Here is a 23090-nt window from a genome sequence, read left to right on the forward strand (position 1 = left end):
TTGCCAGCTCCCGCAGGCAACCCAGGCTCAACCGCAGCTACTGGCCCCGCTCTCCCCAAGACAAAGCGAAAGGTGTTTGTTGTGGGAGACTCCATCCTGCGGGGCACTGAGGGGGCAATCTGCTGCCCCGACCCCTTAGCCCGGGAAGTCTGCTGCTTCCCGGGGGCCCGCATCCGAGACATTGCGGAGAGGATCCTGCAGCTCCTCCAGCCTACAGACCACTACCCCATGCTCCTGATTCATGTGGGCACCAATGACACGGCTCGGAGCACCCCCAGCCAGGTCATGAGGTGCTACAGGGAGTTGGGAGCGGGGCTTAGGGGTCTGGGAGCTCAGGTGGTGTTTTCCTCGATCCTCCCAGTCTCGGGCTATGGGCTGAGGAGGGAGAGGAGGATCCATGTGGTGAACCAAAGACTGCGGCGCTGGTGTTATCGGGAAGGCTTTGGCTTCCATGACCACAGCCCGCTCTTTGGAGAGAGAGGCAGCGAGCTGCTGGGAAGAGATGGCCTCCACCTCTCTCCCCTGGGGAGGAGGCTCTTTTCAGCCAGGCTGGCTGACCTGCTCCACCAGGCTTTAAACTAAGCCCGCTGGGGGATGGGGGGACTACTGCCCCTGCTGGCCCGCTGAACGGCCCTTGCAAAGCCAGCGGACCAAGGCACTTAAAGGGGCACTTAAGGGAGCTCACCCCTGCCCCAGCCCTGGCACAATCTGTGGGCAAGGCAAGAGCCCCCAAGGGCACACTTGCCTGCCTGTACACTAATGCCAGGAGCCTGGGCAACAAGCAGGACGAGCTCGTCCTCCTGCTCAGTGCAAAGAAATATGATGTCATTGGGATAACGGAGACCTGGTGGGACTCCACCCATGACTGGACCACGGGGATAGAGGGCTATACCCTGTACAGGAGGGATCGTGTTGAAAAAAGGGGCGGGGGTGTAGCTCTCTATGTGAAGGAAAGCTACATGTCCCTGCAAGCTGATGTTGGCAACCGGCATGGACAGCTAGAGACCCTCTGGGTAAAAATTCGTGGGGAATTCGGCACAGGGGACACAACGGTGGGAGTCTACTACAGACCTCCCACTCAAAGTCCCGAGCTTGACCAGGAGTTCGCCCAGGAACTGACTGAGGCCGCTTGCTCCAGGACCTTGGTTGTCATGGGTGACTTCAATTACCCGGACATCTCGTGGGAAGATCACTCAGCTAAATCTGAGCGGGCGCAAAGCTTTCTCTCGTGCGTGGATGACCTCTACCTGACTCAAGAAGTCTATGGGCCAACGAGAGGCAAAGCGCTGCTTGACCTGGTACTGGCTACGGGGGACGACCTAATCGGCGACCTAGTGACTGATGGGAAGTTGGGTGACAGCGACCACGAGCTGATCACCTTCACCATCCGCCGTAAAGCTGGCAAGTCAGTCAGCAACACAGAAGTCCTTGACTTCAGAAAAGCCGACTTTAACAAGCTCAAGAGGCTAGTCAGTCAGGCCGTCAGGGACCATGACCCCAGGGAGTTGGGAGTTCAAGAAGAGTGGTTGCTTCTCAAGGAAGCGATCCTCAGTGCACAAACTAAATCTATTCCAACACGGAGGAAAGGCAGCAAGAAGGCACAGCAGCCCCCCTGGCTCTCCAGAGACCTAGCGGACCTACTGTGGCTAAAAAGGAAAGCCTACAAAGGATGGAGGATGGGATTCACCTCCAAGGAGGATTACTCCGCGCTGGTCCGGTCCTGCAGGGAGCAAACCAGGAAAGCCAAGGCTGCAACTGAACTCCAACTAGCTTCAGTCATCAAGGACAACAAAAAGTCCTTTTTCAGATATGTGGGGAGCCGGAGGAAAAGCAAGGGCAATGTTGGACCCCTGCTAAACCAGATGGGGCAACTGACAACTGATGCCCAGGAAAAAGCCAACCTATTAAATAGGTACTTTGCGTCAGTCTTTCATCAGTCACACGGGATGCCCATGCCTGCTATGGGACAGGGAAATCTGGGTGAGGGGGATCCCCTACCCTCCATCAATGCTGACCTCGTGAAGGAACACCTTGAGAAGCTGGATACCTTCAAGTCAGCTGGCCCTGACAGCCTGCACCCCAGGGTACTCAAAGAGCTGGCGAGCGTCATAGCCCAGCCCCTGGCACGGATCTTTGAAAACTCCTGGCACTCTGGTGTAGTGCCCGAAGACTGGAAGAAGGCCAATGTGGTGCCGATCTTCAAAAAAGGGAGGAGAGTGGATCCGGCTAACTACAGGCCCATTAGCCTGACTTCTATCCTGGGGAAGATCTTAGAAAAGTTTATTAAGGAGGCCATCCTTGAGGGACTGGCCCAGACTAACATTCTAAGGGACAGCCAGCATGGGTTTGTTGCGGGTAGGTCTTGTTTGACCAATCTCATTTCCTTCTATGACCAGGTGACCTATCACCTGGACAAGGCAGAAGAGATTGATGTCATATATCTTGACTTCAAAAAAGCTTTTGATCTGGTATCCCATGATCACCTCTTGGCCAAACTGGCCGGTTGTGGCTTTGGCTCCACCACGATCCGCTGGCTGGGAAATTGGCTTCGTGGTCGGACCCAGAGGGTTGTGATTGATGGCAGTCACTCATCGTGGTGCCCTGTGACCAGTGGGGTCCCTCAAGGCTCTGTCCTGGGACCCATACTATTCAACATCTTCATTAACGATGTGGACATTGGAGTCAGGAGTGGACTGGCCAAGTTCGCCGCTGACACCAAACTTTGGGGCAAAGCATGCACGCCAGAAGATAGGCGGGTGATCCAGGCTGACCTGGACAAGCTCAGCAAATGGGCAGACGAGAACCTGATGGTGTTTAACACCGAAAAATGCAAGGTTCTCCACCTTGGGAGGAAAAACCTGCAGCATCCTTATAGGCTCGGCAGTGCTACGCTGGTTAGCACTACAGAAGAAAAAGACTTGGGGGTCATCATTGACCACAAGATGAACATGAGCATCCTATGCGATGCTGCGGCTAGTAAAGCGACCAAAATGCTGGCGTGCATCCATAGATGCTTCTCGAGCAAATCCCGGGACATCATTCTCCCCTTGTACTCGGCCTTAGTGAGGCCGCAGCTGGAGTACTGCGTCCAGTTTTGGGCTCCACAATTCAAAAAGGATGTGGAGAAGCTTGAGAGAGTCCAGAGGAGAGCCACGCGCATGATCAGAGATCAGGAAAACAGATCTTACGATGATAGGCTGAGAGCCATGGGACTCTTTAGCCTGGAAAAGCGCAGGCTCAGGGGTGATCTGATGGCCACCTATAAGTTTATCAGGGGTGACCACCAGGATCTGGGGGAACGTTTGTTCACCAGAGCGCCCCGAGGGATGACGAGGTCGAACGGTCACAAACTCCTGCAAGACCGTTTCAGGCTGGACATAAGGAAGAATTTCTTTACTGTCCGAGCCCCCAAGGTCTGGAACAGTCTGCCAGTGGAGGTGGTTCAAGCACTTACATTGAACACCTTCAAGAGTAAATTGGATGCTTATCTTGCTGGGATCCTATGACCCCAGCTGACTTCCTGCCCTTTGGGCAGGGGGCTGGACTCGATGATCTCCCGAGGTCCCTTCCAGCCCTAATGTCTATGAAATCTATGAAATCTATGAAAGCTGTAACACAACATAAGTTCAGTGCACGTAGACAAGTTTCAAAATGTCTGAAACCAGTTTGAGATAAGCTTGGTTGAATGCAGTATCAGACTTAACTGATTGAGCTCAAACCGGTTTATGGAACTTTTGCCCCAGATGCCTTCTGGTTTAAGTTAAATCAGAGTCCTCCCACAACATCCTGGCACGTTCTGCAGCCCTGAGTGGGGCTGTGCTTTCTGCTCCAGTGGGCTGTGCCTTCTGCTCTGTGTTCCCTAGCTGAAGCAGGGGGTGGGCAGGGATTCGGGCATGACCAGATGCCAGCCCTCCCTAAGGTGAAGGGGGCAAGGAAGAGGTTTATTCCCCCCTCCTTCCCCTGTCCCACCTGTATAGACCTGTCAAGTATTTCTCCACTTGCTGCTGCAGAGGTGGGGGCATGGCCAGCCCCGGCAGTAGCCTCAAGTGAACTGGCCAGGAAGGGGATATAATTGCCCTCCACCCCCATTCCCCTGACAAACCTGAGCCAAAGTCCACCTGATGCTCCCCCTCGTTGCAGCAGTGGTAGGGGTGGGGCATGACCAGATGCCAGCTAGCATGGTCCCTGAGGCAGAGGGGTCAGGGAAGGGGTTTATTTCCCCCCCATGTCCTCCCTCCTTCCCCAGAACCACAGCTGGGGTCTGCCAGCCCCGACTGCTACCTGCAGTCACTCTCTGTGTGGGACAAATGGCAGGATAAGCCCTCTCCCTGCCCCCTCTGCCAGACGCTGGAGGGAAGAGGCAAATAACCCCCCTCCCTGCTTCTTGTCTAAGTGGGCTCTGCTGGTTAGTCATGGGCTGTGCCCCCCGCCACTGGAGCGGCAGGGGAGGAGTGACCATGATGGGGGCAGCAGCCCCTCATGTTTTTCAGGGAAGTGCAAGCCTCTTTCCGGTGGGGGGGCTGTACTGTGGGTGGGAGCGGGGCAGGGAGGTCAGAGTTGCCACAGGCTGCATGGGGTGAGCAGCAGTGGCACTAGGGGAGGCTTGGGGGGCTATGCCACCTCTCTGAGCTTCAGTGCTGCCGCTTGCCCTGTGTAGTCTGCAGCAGCTCTGCCCATCCCACCTGTCCCTGCCTCTGACCACACTGGGAAGAGGCTTGCACTCCTAGGAAACTATAGCAGGGGCTGCTGGACCTGTGCAGGTCCTTGCCCCCTTGTTGCTCCAGCACAGGAGACAGGGGTGCAGCCAGAGGCCAGCTGACATGGCCCCCTTAAGTGAGGTGATACAGAGGGGGGTTATTTCATCCCTCCCTCTGGTGGCAGGGGCATGGAGGGGGCTTATGCCACCACTTACCCTGTGCTGGGAGCAATTAGAGGCAGCAGTAGACCCCAGGGGGCAAAAGGGAGAGTAAACCTCCTCCCTGTCCCCTCTGCCTCAGGGTGCCATGCTGGCTGGGATCTAGCTGCACCCCCACTGCTGCTGCAGTGAGGGGGGAGCGCCAGGTGGAACCCAGTTTGGGTCTGTGCTGGTGGGACAGGGAAGGGGGAATTAAACCCCCTCCCTGGCCAGGGGGCTGACCATGCCTCCCCAGCACAGCTTCCCTGCAGCTGAGGGCTGCTCTCACCCCCACTTCCCCTCCCTCCTTCCTCCCTCCAGCCCCCCACTTCTGGCCTGAGCCACCGCATGTGTGTGCCTGCATTTCCTGAGTGAAAAGGGAATGTCTATTTACTTGCAAATTGGTTTAATCTAGATGCCTGCGAAGATTGAATCACTTCAGGCTCTGGCTTTTTGAATGTCTGTCTCTAACCATGATGATACAGTCTTCCAAAAGCAGAGCTGGCACATTGGGATCTCCTCATTGATATTAACTTTCGTTGAGAGAGAGCTGCTGAGGTATGGAAAGTGTTCAGTGTTCTCCAGTTCCTGTCTGTAAGTGAGGATCTTCGTGGGGGAGTTGATTGGCCTGAAGCAGGCTGGTGAAGCACCTTTGTTTTTCCGATTGTGGCAGTGCTCCTTTGGTGCCTTCTACTTTATGGGGTGGAGCAGACAGCTGGCAGGTGCTTGATTAAGGTGGCCATTTTCAAAGTTAGGCAAGGCAGGAAGACGCAGTAGTTTGCTGCTTGTAGCCAAGTGAGCAACATCACCCAGCAGAGCTGCTGCTCACAATATCTTGGAGGTAAGGGCAGGAGCAGTGGGGATGGCAGGAGTCTCTTGGTCCTGGGCATGACCTGAAACTGTACCCTGCTAGGGTAGGGAGGCCTGGAAGGACTACCTGTGGCAGGGCAGTGTCATAAGCAAGATGCAGAGTAGGGCTGAAGGCCAGTCTGAAGGGCTGCATCAGAGGGTGTGATGAGTAGGGCTGGAGGATGGTCAGCAGAGGAGCACACAGGCCAACTCCCACAAGAGTGTGTTTTGTATGGGTAGGAGTGCCCAATAAGGGGCTAGGGCAAAGATAACCCAATGTCTTGTGAATTGGCTGGTCACTTACCCAGACAAGGGTCACTGGGGAGGCCCAAAAGGCTGCATGTCAGCCAGTCAAGGAGTGAAACTGATAAGCCTGATGGCTTATGGGAGCTGCTTAGAGGAGCAGGGCAGAGTGAAGGAGGCCTGGCGGGGAGCAGTGTGAAAGAGGCCCCAGTGAGAGGAGGGTGGTATGAGTGAGGCTCAGAACAGAGCAGCATGTGAGAGGCCTGACAGAGGACTAAGTTGGTCTGGCTTTAGGTCAGGAATACAATAAGATTCTGGATGCCACCTGTGAAGTATGGGCCATGGTGTAGGCCTTGGATTGCACCCCCTGGCATCGGGGCATTATAATGAGCAGCGTCCCATTTAGAACACCAATTTATTAAACCAGCAAGTCATGGCAGGTGAGTCTAGGCTGACTGCCCTACTTAAACAGGTGGGTGGGCTGATGTGGGATCATGATCCTGGGCTGGCCCCTTGTCACACCAATGTTAAGAGTCAGTCCCAGGCATTGGTATACTTGAGAGAAGCAGTTAAGGGCCATTTGTAGGTCCTGCTCAGTATGTGCAATGACAGCACAATCATTGGCGTATGGAAAGCCCTGAAACAAGGCTGATGTAACTTTGATTTTGGCATGAAGGTGGGAAAGATTGAAAAGGTTCTGGTCCATTCTGTACTTGATGCCAATATCATGTGGCAGATGGTCATGGATGATCATCTTGATGACTACAAGAAAGATGGTAAGCAGAATTGGTGTGATCACGCACCAGTTTGAATGGCAAAGGACTCCGTAGTGGAGCCACAACATAGGATGGAGGCAGTCATCTGGCCATGAAGGAGTCTTAGAATGGTGAAAAATTTCCCTGGGCAGCCAAACTTCAATAAGATCTTCCATAGAGCCTCATGGTTAACAGCTGAAGACTTTGGTCAAATCAGTAAAGGCCATATACAGTTCCTGGTGTTGTTTTTGGTGTGTGTTGGTAGGTGCACACTGGTCACCTCCATGTTTTATTTCCTACTCTACCGAATGGCTGATGGGTAGATATCTGAGACTGTGAACTGCATGTTCCTGAGTTCTGTGGACATAGGTGATTTTTGAAGCTTTTGACTATTAGTCCCCTATGTACCTATATGATTTTTTTTACCTAAGACTTGATTCAAAGTCTACTACTGCCTGTCAGACTCCCATTGATAAAAGCAGTCTTTAGATTGGACCCACAATGAAGAAATATTGATTTAAACACCACTTCTCCATGTGACAATCCAGGAGGGTTGACTTAAATATTTATTTTGTTTAAATCCAAGATCTTTATGTACATGTTAGTTTTCAACACATACACTATTTAAAAATAAGGTTTTTGAAAATCATATCCTGTTTTTGGAATTCTGGAGTCTGCATTAACTCTGGATAATGCTAGAGACACAAAGCTATGCAAGGAATCCAGCATGGAAAATATTGCTGTCTCACCCTAGAACTTGATATGTCAGTACAAAAAGAAAACAATTTTCAGGTTTAAAAAAAGTGGTTTTTTGCAATACAGTAAAAAGCAGGATATTTTGGTGCTTCTTGCAGGTAGCTAAGTTTAGGTGTTGTAAAAGTAAGTAGAGGGTTTTGACTGCCTTTGCAGTTCTCCCAAAGTGTGCATGTTGAGTCAATGCAAGTCCTGTCTCAAATGCAGATTGTTTCATCTGCTGCTATTACTTTGAACTGAAGCATCATTCTGTTAGAAAGACATGCAAGCTCCATATAGAAAACTTGACATGGAGATGCACTGAAGCAAACTGAATTGGTTGCTGGGTTTGTTTTTTGTTTCATTAGTGGGGCAGAAACAGCAGTAAAAAGAGCTTTCAATTCATATGGACTGTCTTCCCAACTACCAAAGTCACTTTCATATTAGCAGTAGACTTTATCTGTGTGTGCTGGAGTCTGCTGCCAGGAAGATGAGTGGATGCTGGCCCTTTGCCTTCTACTTCTAGGAAAGCGACATGGACAAACGGGGGCGGGGGGGGGGGAGGCTAGAACAATGCAGTGCAAAATGAGTCTGTACTGAAGTCTTAGCCAGTGGTAGTGAACCTGCCAGGTGCTGACATAATCAATTTTTATTTCACTTAACAAACATTGAAAAGTAATCCAATTTTAGTATTAGGAGGCTTGTCTTTCTATTCCAAGCACTGATTGGGAGTCACCATCCTTGAAATAACAGTTCTTCTCTCTGCCTAGTTTGTGCTCTGTCTGGGCTCTTCCTACCAGGCTAATTATGTCTCTGTATTAGGCAGTAGTCAGACTCTAGTCTGAATTCTGACTTTACTCATAAACAAAACCATCTAGTAAGTAGAAGATCCCTGAGACCACATGCATGCAAAGGCACAGAAATATAAAATTCTTATCTTAGGTTTTCCCAAATCATTTCTCAGCAATGTCAAACATTGCCTGTTGTGCACCTCTGGGCTGCTCTGCATTCTGTGTCATTAGGGCTAGCGACAGACATTCAAAAAGCCTGAGCCTGAGTCACTTTGTAACTGCACAGACATCACAGACATGCAGGCACATGTCTGTAGTGGCTCAGGCTAGAAGCTGGGGGGAGCTAGAACAGCCCTCCCTTCCCTTTGACAGTACTGAGCTGAGGGTGGGAGGTGTGGCCAGGTGCCCAGGATGCTCTGATTATCCCAGTAGGGACTTGTTAACAGAGGGACATTGCCAGCTACCTGTTGATTCTGCTTGTTGACTCAGCATGGACCGTAGGCAGCATGTGGTCTGCTAGCTAATACACAGATGCCTCTCATCAAGGCAGACTGTGCTGGAGCTGCAGCCAGGAGCAGAGGGGACAGACCAGTTGTGCTGTGGAGCAGAGACCCCCACCCAGCCCAGAGAGAATGTCAGTTAAGTCTGATACTACATTCAACCAGGTTTATCTCGAAGTGGTTTCAGCCATTCTTAAGCTGGCTTATGTGGACTGAATGTCTGTTAAAGGTTTAAACCAGTTTCTGATGACTTAAGCCATTTTATGTGTAATATCTGTCCCTAGCCTAATTGTCCTTAGAAAGCTGTGTGCAGAACTGTCCAAATAGTGGCCCATGGGTTGCATGCAGCCTGAGAATGGTTAAATCATGGCCCAAGTGGCCAGAAATTTTGTAGCAGGATGAGAGGTGGCGGTATTAACCCACAGAGCCATTGTGTCAGTGGGGCCAGTGCCCAGGAGTTAATACTGTCACCAGTCACCTTGCGGGAGAATTCTGGGTTGAGATCCCCCTTTGGGGATGCCTTTCAGCAGCAGCAGGGTAAGCAGCAGTGGCATTAATCCCATGGGTGCTTGTCCCTACTGCTGAATTTCTTGGTTGAGATCCCAGTTGAGGATTCCTTTCAGAAGCATGGTCAGCCGGTGGGGGGCAGGTAATACTGCTCCTCTGCTACTACTACTCATCCACTTCTAGAGGCCAATCATGCAGCCCTCAAGAAACCCTGCAGTCCAGATCTGTCCTGCCAATTCAAATGAGTTTGACTGCCCTTTACTAGACCATTGTGATTTGTTCCATAGACATCCATATTAGTCACCATTCAAAATATAAATGTTTACCTCTCTGGTGGAAAAAGAGGAAAAAGTTCTTTATACTTTTTTGTAGTGATACTAGTTGATACCAAAAATTCACAAGTTTTTCCACTGAAAAATATAATTTCATGCAAACCGAAATTTTCTGTGGAAAAGTGTCACTTGTGATAAAAATTCATTTAAAAAATAACAGTGCCGGATTTTGGTAGAGTCCAGGGTTCCTTTTTGACCTTAATGTAACGGCTAGCCGTAATTTCTTGTATCAAAAGGACATGTCATTTCAAAATTCCTTGTGTTATATTGTAGTTTCTTGCACCTGTCTTGTTACAGAGTCAAATATACAGAATATATACAAATATACAGAGTAACATGGCATAGTAATTAGCTGTATTTTTTTTAGTTTCTAGAGAAATCGTGCTGTCTTTCAGGTGGCTGAAAATTTGAGGTTCCTCGTACCCTGGAACATAAATTAGTATATTCCCCTATGTACATACCAAAGCTTCAGAATAAAATAAATTTTCTTTTCTATTCTGCTTTGTTCAGAGGACCTGTGATCAATAAAGACAACTGAAGTGAATATGCCATATCAAGAAAACTGAAGTTTAAAGTTCTACTTCCATTGGCTTGGGAAAAATTAAGATTCGCATGCTAAATTTTCATATTGAGTAGACCTGACTTTTTGGAACTAAAAAATCTTCATTCTTCATACTGAGTTCCAAAGAATCAAGAATATAATTTAAAAGAAAATCAATTCTTGTCAAATAATTCTTTGACAAGAACACAGTGGAATTTCCTTTTGTACATGATAATTCTTAACAGGTTTCTGTCTAGATACTTACTGGTTAAAACCAGACTGCCCATTGTCTGCTGTTCTGTGCTATGGCAGTCATGCCTAGTCTCTGGACCATTTGGTCAATAACAGTTGATGAAACAATTGCAATACGAATTACTGCTTACCAATTAAAATGATTTATTTTGCTATTTTAATCTTTATATTTTTAATTTTTAAAAAATCATCATTGAACCCTATTTTTAAAATAATGTAATAGAAAGTTTCAAGCAGCCATTTGCAGTATGCAGGGAATAGATAAGCTCGGTGGAAGGACAGTGTGATATAGATGCAACCTGTGTCAGACTAGCTGTGAGCTAAAGCTATTATCAAAACTTTTGGTAACCTGTGTAAAACAAAGTAGTGCTCTCAATTAAGTTTTCTAGCAGGTAGATGTCTATCAAAATACTGTCTTAGCAGGGGGCTAGGGTTGACTTGGAATGGGGGAATAAACTGTGGTACCTTTTCACCCCAAGAAAAATGGGGTCATTCTAGTTTGAGGCTGATGTGTGTTAGCAAGAAAAGTGTTTGGAAATCAGGCTGTAATCCTGCATCATCTACTCTGTAGTTGAATGTTCAATCTCTGGGATACTTGTATACCACAACAGGAGCTGTATTCTAAACACATGGATGAGCCTTATGTTGGTACTAAGACTCCTTTATTACCCTGCAGCTGAAAGCTCCCCACTTTTCATTCTGTTTTGGTGGTTCAGTATACTTTAATTTTATTTCATGTCATTTCATCCTGTCTGCTTTTATAGTATCAGACTGGCAACTGAGTTTGAACAGCTCCTGATTTATTGTTTTCTTAGTACCTATGCATGTAGTTAGGATGAGTCAGAAACAGGTAAGCAGCTGAGCAACAGAGGATTTGGAGGGGGGGTTTGCTTTTTTGCATAGGTATCTGTGTTTTTTGGGTGCTTCGTTTGGCATCCACTTTTTTATGTTCTCCTGTTGCTGATTCTGAGACTAACACAAGCATGTGTGCTTTTTTCCATGCCTCCCTCTCAAGCACGTCTGGGTATGTTGTTATACTTCTCCTTAGGCATCACTGAATTTTGTAATAGCTCTTTGTCAGGGATCTAAACACCATATGTAAATCCTTAAGGAAGAGAGATTTGCATCACAAAGTTCAGATGAAGCTTTCTGCAAATTGTTGAAGTTGGAGTTTCATTTTCCTGGGTTTTCTACTCCTTGTAAAATGCACACAAAAGTTTTTCCCCACACAGCCCACTTATGTTTTCAACCTCAGATACTGTGAATGGTTGCTGCTGCTGAAGGTTTGGAATCTTCTTTGGAGTACATGCTGTTCATTCTCTTTGTAGTATAGTTCTTGGAAGCAGTATGCAGCGTCTATGATAATGAGCGCATGGAAGTGTTTGTTACGGAAAAGAAATGGAAAGAACAGCTGGAACACTGCCCATTGTTTTTGCAGTTAACAAAGCAACATGGAGGAGAAATAACGTGTGATTTCACAATTGCTCTGCGCTGCTCCCCTCCATTGCTCTTACTTTTTCCCTCCTTGTCTCAGCAGTGCTTCAAAGACAGGCTTACCGCTTCTGTACTAGTGAGGGCACTTGGTTGTTGAAGGAGAATTCGACCCTGCCCTGGAGGAACCTTTCTGAATGTGAGGCAGCTGACAGGGTAAGGGGAACTGTCTTTGTTGTTAAAGCACTAATAAGTAATCCCACATTTTCATATTGCAGTCATCTTTAGCAACCCGTTCTCCAAACTATTGGGCCAAAAACCATTTTCTGTTCCTGTGCTATTAATAACTGCTTAGATTATAAAAGTGAACTGAACTGTAAAAAAAAAAAAAAAAAAAAAAAAAGAATACTTTTCAGCATTTATGTTTTGGTTTGTTTAGGTTTTTTTAAACCTCTGCTCAAAATGAGCAGTAAAATTAGAGGGTCAGATTCACCCCCAGGTCTTCCCAGAGTGCCATTAAATCCTTTTAAAAGTGCCATGGATGCTGCACAATATTAGCACTATTAGGTATGCAAATACCTATGTGTGATCACAGGATAAACCTAGAGGTTTCAAACAGGAACCCGTAGCATCAAAACCATTCTGACCTGTTGCGGCTTTCTGAGTTTTTTGCAACAAAAGAATTGTTCCAGTGTTTTTCTTCAGTCAGAAAAAGATTGGGAGCCAAAACCTGGCATTTTCTGAGGGCTGCCTTGAGTCTTAAGAAGGTTGAAACCCACTGCTCTAGTCTATGCAGAGAACACTTGGTACCCTACAGGACAAAGTGAATTGTCCCTGTCCTAAGGAGTTGTGTTCTAATACAGATTAGTTCAGGTGCATTACAACCACCTGGGAGTACCTGTTCCCTCAGGATTCCCTTCTCTACAGTGCTTTCAGTCCTTCAGAGGAAGCAGGAGAAGTGCTTGGGGTACAGAAGTGCCTTGGGGGAGAAGCAAGATGTTCTAAACTTTGTCAGCTGTGTTGAATTCAAGTTATTTCCATCTTGCAGCCTCAGTCTTTATCCCACTAATTCCGAACACCATGATATCCCAGCAGAGAGCATTATCCTAACACAAACTGTCTGCCTGCTCATTTATTCCTACTTGCTGTTTTAAGGCTTCTTTTGCAACTGTTGAGAGCTGCCAGGGAAACAGATGCCTAATGACAACATTTGGTCAGTTGGCACATGTTTCATTTCATTGAAATACAGTGCTTGGGGGAGCAATGATTTTAAGCCCTAAATACACTGTTACGCTACCTGAAATGTGAATGACTTGCCATGTTTATTTCTGTTTTTCCATTTTAGCTTGTTTATAGCTCCTAATTGCTTGCTTTTTGGTTTGTTTATGCATCAAAACACAAGGGGCTTGTTTTACATAAAAGTTACTGTGTGCTGTGCTTTAGTCATCTTCAAAATGCAAAGCCAGTGAGAGAATTATTGCTAAAGAAAATAATTTTCTTTAAGTATTAAATTTAATTTTGGTCTGTTTTGAATTTTTGTCTGTATTAGTAGGCCATCTGGGCTTTGACTGTAAAGGAGTCTTTCTCACCCTCTCACATTAACAGGTTTCACATGCTTTCTTATTAGAAGCTTTTTTAAAAACAATTTTTAATGACAGCATCAGCACTCAGCCTGAATCATTACACACAGCACAATGCACCTTTTGAATAGTTTTATTTGTAGTTGAAATGTGGAGACATGCCTCACTGTTCCCCATGCAGTACCTGCTGAATGAAGAGTAATATAGCCTCCTTAGCATGGCACTGTATCCATGGCTACTTAGCCGGCTCACAGTGCTGTGATAAGGTTGCAATTCTGGCTCCAAAAGTAGCATGGATGGAGCAGTGCAGTACTACCTGGCATAGACAGGTAGTGATAGAGACATGCCAAAGAGCCTAGCTTTAAGTAGCCTTGTTTGGAAATGTTATGTTTGCTACAACAGAGTTGATATATTAAGATATTTGTCTGTTCTTCCTATCTAAGGCTATATACACACATTCAAATAATCTGGGAGAATTCTTCCAGGTTTGTTCTCCTGGTAGAAAACTATATTCAGAGCTGTGCATACAAGCAATCAAATGCTGAAGTCCTGAAGAGTAGAGAGCTTGCAGTGATGACACTGCGGCTGGGGGGAGCGGGGATCTGTGCACACATCTCAGTGTTCTCTGTGGGTTCACTTAATCTTCCTGGTGACAGATGGAAATAGTGCATAAGGCAGCTCTGATTGCGTGACCTTGGTCAGCCTGCATTTCCTTGCAGCATAGTGTGGGGATTGTGATGGGGAGACATGTTCTGCTCCTTGCTAAAGCAGAACATGGAGGGGAGGGGAATGCTGGAGGACTGTGCTCGCTTCTGAAATAATTGACAGCATGTACATCCACACTCTCCCAGGAGAAACTCTCCTGGGAGTGGTAACCACACTAGTTTCCAGGCTATTTTTCTCCTGGAGTGGACATTTTTCTGAGAAAAAGCCTGCACATCTGTACACTTATGATTTCTCTTGGGAGAGGAATGATTTGCCCAGGAAAACTGAATGTCAGTATGAGGCCCAAGTGTCCATTCAGCATCCTTTGGCTTAGGGTCACTTGCCTCACCCACTGTCTCCAGTTCTGTTAACTTTCTGGCATTCTGAGAAGGGCTCAGGAAGTTGATTTAGATTTTTTGGGTGTTCTGGGAGTATGAAAGCTGGAAGACTGTTTAGTAATCAGCATATATACGTACCTGAGCACTGAAGGGGATGGATTGCTAGCAGTATTATAAGAGATGACTTAGAGGGAGGTTGCTAGGGAAATAGGAAAAGGCCAATTGGATCAATTAATGTTGTCTTTTCTTTTCTTGTATGCTCTCAGGATGCACCAGAGGAACAGCTTCTATACCTGTCAGTCATATACACTACTGGATACGCTCTTTCCTTCTCTGCCCTTGTAATAGCAACTGCTATTCTTCTTGGATTCAGGTAACTAAGGTGCAGTTCCAAATAGAGTGGGTGTGGGTGAAATAGCATCAGGCTTTGACCAAAATATTTGACTTCTCCTTCCAGTCATCTCATTCTGATCCTTCCATTTTCTTTTCACCCTACTCCCCATCACCATCATTTCCTCTCCAAAAATGATTAAGCCTATAAACTACTAAACTATACTAAACAGAGGGGATTGGAACAGCTTTGACTAAATGGAATTTTGCTGGAATATACTACTTCATCAAAGTGATAATGTTTTGCAGAGATGGATCAGTTCCAACACTGATTCTCTTCTATATTGTAGCTTAGAAGTTGGGGTGATAGGGTAGGATGAGAGACCCAGCATCCAGCCTCATGCTGTATGTAATTTCAGAATGATTTGAAATCCCTCAGTGATCTGGGCTGAAAACCTCAGCTCTGAATTAAGTATAGTGGGGACTTCAGCTTGGGTCTCCAACAACCCAAAGCAGGATCCTAACCAGTTTCCAACTCTGTCTTCTTCCCTTTCTCCTGCATGAAAGTTTCAGTAAAAAACAGACACTTTGATACATTTTCCAAAGTTACACACTTTGATATGGGTTTTTACTTCACAGCAGTGTACATATAGACTCTGACAGGGCTGGCTGGGGCACAGGGTTGCTTCAGTCCAGGGGCTGCCTGCTGGCTAGCCCCACAGTGGAACATCATCTTGCCCCAGCCAGCCCCTCTGCAGCATGCTGAGCTGGGTTGGAGCAGCCCTGGGGTGGCAGGCTGACCCTTAGGGCCTCTGCCTGTCATAGCTGCTCTGACCCGGCTCAACATGCTGCAGTCCTTGGGCACACATTCAAATGCTGCACATGGGAGCAATAAACTGCAGTGCAATAATCGCCCAAGTTTATTGCTTTGAATTAATTGTACCTGTAGATGCATCCAGCATCAGCCTGATTTGCACATTGGAGATCAGGAAGGCATTTTATCCCATGGTCAGATACAGATGGTGGGGTTTTTATCGCCTTTTTCTGTAGCGCAGGAAGAGGGATGGGAACATAGTCCTCTTCCTTGGATCTCAAGTGCATTTTAACAACACTTGCCATGGTATGGTTGACAGTCCTTGCCCTACTGCTTTATCTATGGTGGGTTAGGGTGCAATTGGTGTCTGGGTAATTGTCCTCATAATTTTAGGAACAGGTTAAACAGGGAGTAGTATATGATGGTTTAGATGGAGATGATCCTGCCTCATGTAGGGAGTTTGACTCCTCCTAGCTCTACTTTTGTATGATTCCAGAACTTTACTGCTCTGATGGCTAGAAACATTCTTCCACTTTCCAGGCTAAATTTTTTATGGCTGGTCTCTGTTGTTTTGTTCTTGTGCTAGCATTGTCCTTTGGCTCTTTTTTCCCCCCTGTTGTTTATCCCCAAGTGTATTTAAAAACCAAGTTTCCCCTCTCAATCTATGTTTTGCTAGACTGAATAAGCCAAGTGCTTTCAGTATTGCATTGTATTGCATTATAATTTTTCCTTCCAGCAGAGAAACATAGGATAAGCAACAGCATTTGGCACCCTAAGGAGGCTTTCAAATGACCTCCATCAAACTGAAATTTTTCAAAAACCTAGGGGATTATTATGATTCACACATTGACCAGTAGCACTATTCAGGGATTCAGCTAACATAATACCAGATAGTTTTAAAGTCCCCCTATGTCTCCTGTGGATCAAAATGTCCCTGCCTGCCAATTTTTGAGTGCAAGTGAACACCAATAACTAAAAGTTTACCTGGGAATCCTGAATAACTTTCAAACTGTACTTCAGTTTACACTGGCTGAACAGTGAACTCTGCTTTCAATTCACAAGCAAAGAGCCGTAGTTTAAAAAAACAGTGAAGGTTGCTAAGTGATAAAACTGCTTGCCTTATGCATCATTTATAACCACAAGGAAATCAGTGACAGAGATTTCAAAAAACATTAAAATGACTCATTTTAAAAACTTACATGTTTGCAACAGTTCTTACTCAACTTATTGATTGTTACACCAGAGCCCTAAGCTTTTTGGAAGCACAAGTATTTGAACTGTTCTTTTGAAATAACAACTGTGTTGTAGCTGGATTCTTATCAGGTTTATTGCTACACATCCATAATTAACTGTATACATACAGAGCTGAGAGTAGAAAACCTGGTTCACAAATCTTCACCACCTGAACTGAAGGAAGATCTATGACAGTTGTTAACTACAGAGGGAACTTCTATGCTCATTCTAGGATGTAACCAGCCAATAGAAAAGACTATAGATAGTACTCAATTCTGCTTGCTTTGAAAGCAAATGAACATTCTAATTTAATCAACAGAAGCAAGATTGGGCCAGCACATCCTGCTGAAATCTATGGGAGCAGTACTAGGCACTTATCCTATCCACAAGGAAATGACTGTGTTTGTTTACAACTGTTTGTTTGAAAATATAGGAGTTTTCAAGAAGTTTTAAGTACATGGTGACTTTGAAAAGTAGCAGCAAGCTTGTTTGGAGCTGAAGGGAGATGTGAGTAAATTTTGAAATGACATCTCTCTCAAAAATGGCTTGATAATTTTCTTCAAACTTTGCAAGAATGTTCTCCTTTGCCTTTTGAATACAACCTGTGTTACAAGCCAAACTTAGAGGGCAGCAAGAACAGGGCTTTAATATGTAGGATGGTTGTCTTTTTCATTTTGAAGCATTTACCATTTCTTTGTGATATGCCTGATGTATTTTTCAGGAACAGAAGAGCAAAAAAAAGAACCTGTTTTCATCAAAGGTTAATATGAATTTGTCAAGTTGATCTGCCTCCTTCTTCAGCTCCAGCTGGGAGAGTGACTCTTTGTTTAAATGCAGAACAAATTAATAGACTCACCAGTTACTCCTTCGCATTTCTACTCCAGAATATGTGTTCATGTTACATGAAGTTTCTCAAGGGCTGCGAGGAGAAAATGTTTGTAGAGATATTTCAGTAAAATATCGGCAGCACTTCATAGCTGTTTTTTTTCGCACGACTGCAGTTTTCTTTACCATCCCTTAACACACTGCCCTTGACAAGTAGTAATTTTGTTGTCTCTGTAGCTGGCTGTTGAAATTCGTGAAGATGATTTTTGTCAGGTTTTTTATTATGAAAACAGAGGTGAAAATCATGTTCCTTTTAGACCCACAGAAATTGTTTGTGATCCCTCAGAATGACACTTGAACAGTCTTCTCTTGTTGTCTAAGTAATGATTTATATGTAGAATATTTTCCCTTTGTGGAACAGACACTTTAACAGCTGGAAGCTGTATTACACATGACTACTCTTCCAAGGTAAAGCAGTTTACCTGAAACCTACTCAAACAGTTTAGATATAACAGTGTGGAAAACAGGAATCCTTTACTGCCCTCTCATGTAACCCTTGTAATTAAGGTTGTAAATCACTTTCCATTATAATTTCCCATTTTTCATACCTGCTGATTTTTTTTTTTCCTGAAACATTCATCTTTTGAGTTGCAATTTTCCATTTTAGGCATCTGCCAAAGTTGAATATTTTCTGTAGAACGTATGAGAGCCCTGCAGCCTTTCTTAAGTTACAAGTTTCCAGTGACTCATCTGGTATGCACTTATTTTGAACAGAACCTGCCTGTAATTTCCACCCCCATTGATATCCATAGTATTATGGCAGGCTGCACACACAATTATTGCATCAAGATTGATGTTTTTTTCTATAGGCATCTGCATTGCACCAGGAATTATATTCACCTGAACCTCTTCACCTCTTTTATTCTGCGTGCTGTGTCTGTCTTCATTAAGGACTCTGTGTTGAAATGGATGTATAAGACAGCCACTCAAGAGCACCAGTGGGAAGGCCTTATCTCTTACCAGGTAGGGATGCTGCCCATTGAGGTCAAGGGACCATCATTATGGTTAGTATCTGCAGTCTCATGTTGGGCTGAGGTTAGTATCTGCAGTCTCATATTGGGCTGAGGTTTGTCCAAAATGTACACTGAAACCCAGATGTTTTCCAGAGTTAGGTTCTTTTGCAGCTCCCTCCATGAATGAGAGTTTGTGAACTATCCAGGGGCAGAGAGCCACAGCAAACCATTTTATGGGATTGCTGAGGGACTCCAGCTGTTTTTTGTGGCTTTTAGTTCCAAGGGTGTGACTTCTCCAGTCAGCTGCGTGGAGAAGCAGTGCCCTTTGAAGCAAAAGCTTCAGCAAACAGCTGAGCAGCTTGTCATTAATTCAGATATCCACTGTAAACTAAAGGAGTTGCAAACCACCTGGATAGGAATGATCTGAGTTCTACTGTATTTCTTTACCTCCCCTGGGTTTGCCACTGAGTCTTTTTCCATGTCTTGCATAGTTCTGGTCATTTAGCCCCAGCTGAGGAAACATTGGGTGGAGTTAAGTTTTTTTTCCCCCCTTGTATTTGTAATTACCCCTCACCTCCTTTTCCAGTCCACATTTGGCCTTTCTAGGAGTGACTAAAATTTTGATAGATTTTCCATGACATCAAGTGACACTTTTCTTACTATAGTAATGTCATACTATGTGATGTCAGGATAGGAATGTCCATTCAGTCAAGTGAGCCGTTGAGCTGGTCTTCAATTTTTGAGTTGCTTTATCCACATACTGTATACTACATATACAGCACTAGTCATCTCCCATTTGTTTCTTGATTTGTTGGCCAAGTGACAGGGTTAATGAGATCTTGTATAGTATATTTATTTATCATACTCCATGTACCCTTTCCCTAAAAATTAGCCTTCTGAAATTGGGGTGCATGTCAAGCATGGAGACTCAGTAAAATGGCTGCCGCTTTTTTCTTCCCTCCAGCCAGCCACATGGAAGGAGTGCAAAGTTCAGTCTTCAGCAGCAGCTACAAGTTTAACCCTTTTACAGCTGTTGTGGAATTGGCAGTAGGTTTTGGCTTTACAGTCCAAAGCTGCTGGCAATTAGGAAGTGGCTGTGAGAGGCTGAAAACCTGTAGTTTTTGCCTGTGCAGGAAAGGGAGGGTAAATAAGCTGATGTTAAGGCTCTGTCTCTATTCCTTGTAACCATAGCTCTGAAATGATCTTTTTTCCCCTTCCTTATTCTGTCTTCCCCAAAATGAGGTGTGTGTTTTATTGGAGGCATGTGGCAAGTGAAAAAAATAGTCTTTGCTTCCCTGGTAGCCCCTTTGCTGTAGTTTACAGGCCTACAGTATTTTACAGTCACATTGATGCATCGGGCAATACAGCTTTGCCATTACAGGAATTTTACCTTTGAAGAATTAATGGTATTGTAGCATCTGGAGTAGAATAATTCTTAGGTATAGAATTACAGTATCTATGAACCTGGAAATTTTCACTGACTGAATTTGGTGATCAGACAGTTTTTAGCTCGTCATTTTCTTACTTCCTACATATACTTTTCTTTTAATCCGTGATGTGAGACAAGGGAAAATACAGAGCAGCAATGAATGCATAAAAAAAGAGGGGAAATGTTCTCCAATACAGTTACCAGCTGTGTTTTGAAAAATGTTAGCTGACCTTCTGTCATTGCAGTAGTTAGTTGTGGTCCATTTAGACAGGGCTGTTAGGGATAGGGAGGAGGACAACTTAGTTCCATTTTCCATTCATGTTACTGGAACTCCTGTTTAGTCTCTGTGGGCAAAATCCATATTGATCTCATAGGAGCCTATATAGGATTTTGGCAAAATTTAGATGCTGAAGTTCCAGAGCAATCCAGAATGGCCTTGCTCTAGGAGCCATAAAAAGTGTTAGGCTCTTAAAGTTGTTCAGTGTTTCTTTCTTTGATTGCAGCATTCTCTGGACATCTAGATTTGGGCTCCTGTGCATCTGTAAATGTGCATCTTTCTGCTTCATTCCCATCTAAGCTCTGTTGTGGTCTGGAATGGATCTGGAGTGGCACCTAAAAGGCTCTAGAGGGGCTGGATCACTAGGCATCCTTGGAGCACATCTGCTTTCACTAGCAGTACATGGTGGTGGTGTCCACCTTTTGCAGAACAGCTAGTGGTTGGAGTGTTTTCCCTGGACCTGAGAGTCCTGGGCTCCAGGCCCTCCTCAGTCTTAGGAAATTCCAAATCAAACCAACATCTCCTGCCTCCCAGGAGAGCAACCGGTCTGCCAGGCCATCTAATAGCTTGGCTGGTGGCACTCCAGTTGAAGTGGTGGTTGAAGTTGTCCCACCGGGAAGAGAGGGAAGCAAGAGCCTTGTAGTCAGGAGAAGAGCAAGCTGGAGGTAGCCTGACTCAATAACCTAAATAGTTGGAGCATTCACCTGGAAGAGGCAGAGTCCTTGGTTCCAGTTTGTACTACCAGGGTGATTTCTGCTTTATTAACTAGTGACTGTCTAATGTAAAATGCATTAACAGTCCTGGGAACAGGAACCAGAATTAAGAACACTCCTGTCTCAGGGGAGTGTCTTCATCAGTAGACTCTAGGCAAGCTAGATGTGTAGCTCACTCTGTTCATTCTAGGAATCTAGGCACCCAATGTAGGCTTCCCAACTCTTTTTATCTGGATCACTCTCTTGGCACCAGGTGCCTAATTTTGCTTTGCAATACCTAAGGTGAGGTGCTCCTTGGACCTGGCTCCTTGTCTTTGCAGCCCTTTCTGCAATCACTGAAATGCACTTTCTGCTCAAACAGGAGTCACTCAGTTGCCGCCTGGTCTTTGTGATGATGCAGTATTTTGTGGCTGCAAACTACTACTGGCTGTTGGTGGAAGGCATGTACCTGTATACACTCCTGGTTCTTTCGGTTTTTTCTGAGCAACGAATCTTTCGGCTTTTCCTCTGCATTGGCTGGGGTAAGTCGATCTTTGTTTTTATTTATCCTCTTCTTGTTGCATGCATTTGCCCACACCAGGGGTCAGAAGCCCCTGACACATGTGCCAGAGCATGGCAGGTGAAGGCATTTTGCTTAGCACAGGTGCCTCAGGGTGGACAGCATGGAAAGGGCCAGAGCTGCGCTGCCACAACAAAAGATTGGGCCCCTTGCAGCTCCCCTGGCATCTGCCCCTGGCACACCAACATCTTACAAGTCAAGTCTGGGGGTGGTTGCTAACCCCTGTTCTACACCATCACTGCAATGACTACCCTACCCTACTCCACGGAAACTCAAGACTTCACAAAGCATACTGAGATGAAAACTCCTGTAATTTTTTGATAGGTATAATAGTAACTTTTCCCACTACACATTATTAGTTGCTTGACCTGAAGGACCTTTGCACTGTGACTAGAATGGGATGAAGCTGGTCAGGCAGGAATGGAGCTTATGACAATAGCTCCTCAACATGTGAACATCTTAGCCACCTGTAGATGTGAATGAGTAATTATCTAGTACCAGTGCAGGAAGATAGGTACACACATGCTGACTGCTTGAGCTATGTGGATATCACTGAAGCTGCTGAATGAAGCCAACAGTAGGTTAGCTCTACCAGCTGAATAGAAAAAAGTAGATTGAGCAGTTATCTAGAGCAATGAGGTGGTCAGTGACTTTGTTATGCATGTGCATGAGAAATTAGGGGCTGTGATGGATGGGATAAATTTCAGTCCTTTGAGACAGAGCTACTTGTGTTGGAAATGCTAAACTCTGATATTTTTTGTGTCGCTTTAGTAGGTTCTAACAATATTAGTGTTCAGGACACGTTTTCTTTTTCTTCTTCCATTCTCTCGTGTGTGAACTTTCTCTCTCTTTTTCCCCTCCTGTTTTCTTTCTAATTGTGAGCTGTCTGGAAAACGGAAAGTAAACTTAAGTAAACACAGAAAGTACTTTCAGAAATACAAGTTGGAATTTTTAAATGGCTTTCACGGTGTTCTTTTCTTTTCTGGGTTTGCCTCCCATAAATATTCTGGCAAGTCACTTTTATCAGTGGAATTCATATAAATGATCCATTGCAATTGTTCACCCAGTTCTACTGTACAGTGATATATGGAAGGTATAAGCATTCTGATGTACTGATGCAAGCCAATAAATATAAATAAAAGATCCCTGCTGGAATGTGGTAGTCAAAGTTCCATTTCTTTCTTGTCATACGTAGCACATATAGCCAGAGCACATGTGTATAAAATTATTAAAAACATTTCATAGCTCAAATTATATGAGTAGGAATGCCCTTCCTGAAAACAATGTGTCCTAAGGCATCTGATTCATTAGTGGGGGAAAGCAGAATAGGGGGAAAAAATCAGCCATATCCTGGTAGTGTTTAAAAAAAAAATCCTTCTATAAAAATATACATTTTTATTTTTGCCTGAAACTTTTCTTATTGGAATTCTGCCTCTCACAGGAACAA

General features: G+C 45.2%; 1 protein-coding gene across 1 annotated transcript in view; it reads left to right on the forward strand.

Annotated features, from left to right (window-relative positions):
- The window catches only part of GLP1R (glucagon like peptide 1 receptor), a gene marked incomplete at its 5' end in the record, with an annotated part of 81607 nt that overhangs the window by 23178 nt on the left and 35339 nt on the right, over window positions 1-23090 (forward strand). The window contains 4 exons of the mRNA XM_090031518.1: window positions 11934-12043; window positions 14717-14823; window positions 18522-18675; window positions 21446-21605. Of these exons, the coding sequence (XP_089887644.1) occupies window positions 11934-12043; window positions 14717-14823; window positions 18522-18675; window positions 21446-21605 (531 nt within the window). The remainder of the gene's footprint in view (window positions 1-11933; window positions 12044-14716; window positions 14824-18521; window positions 18676-21445; window positions 21606-23090) is intronic.

The sequence above is a fragment of the Crocodylus siamensis genome, chromosome 1 (genome assembly GCF_052110815.1).
Source record: "Crocodylus siamensis isolate JL-2025a chromosome 1, ASM5211081v1, whole genome shotgun sequence".
NCBI classification, from domain to species: Eukaryota; Metazoa; Chordata; order Crocodylia; family Crocodylidae; genus Crocodylus; species Crocodylus siamensis.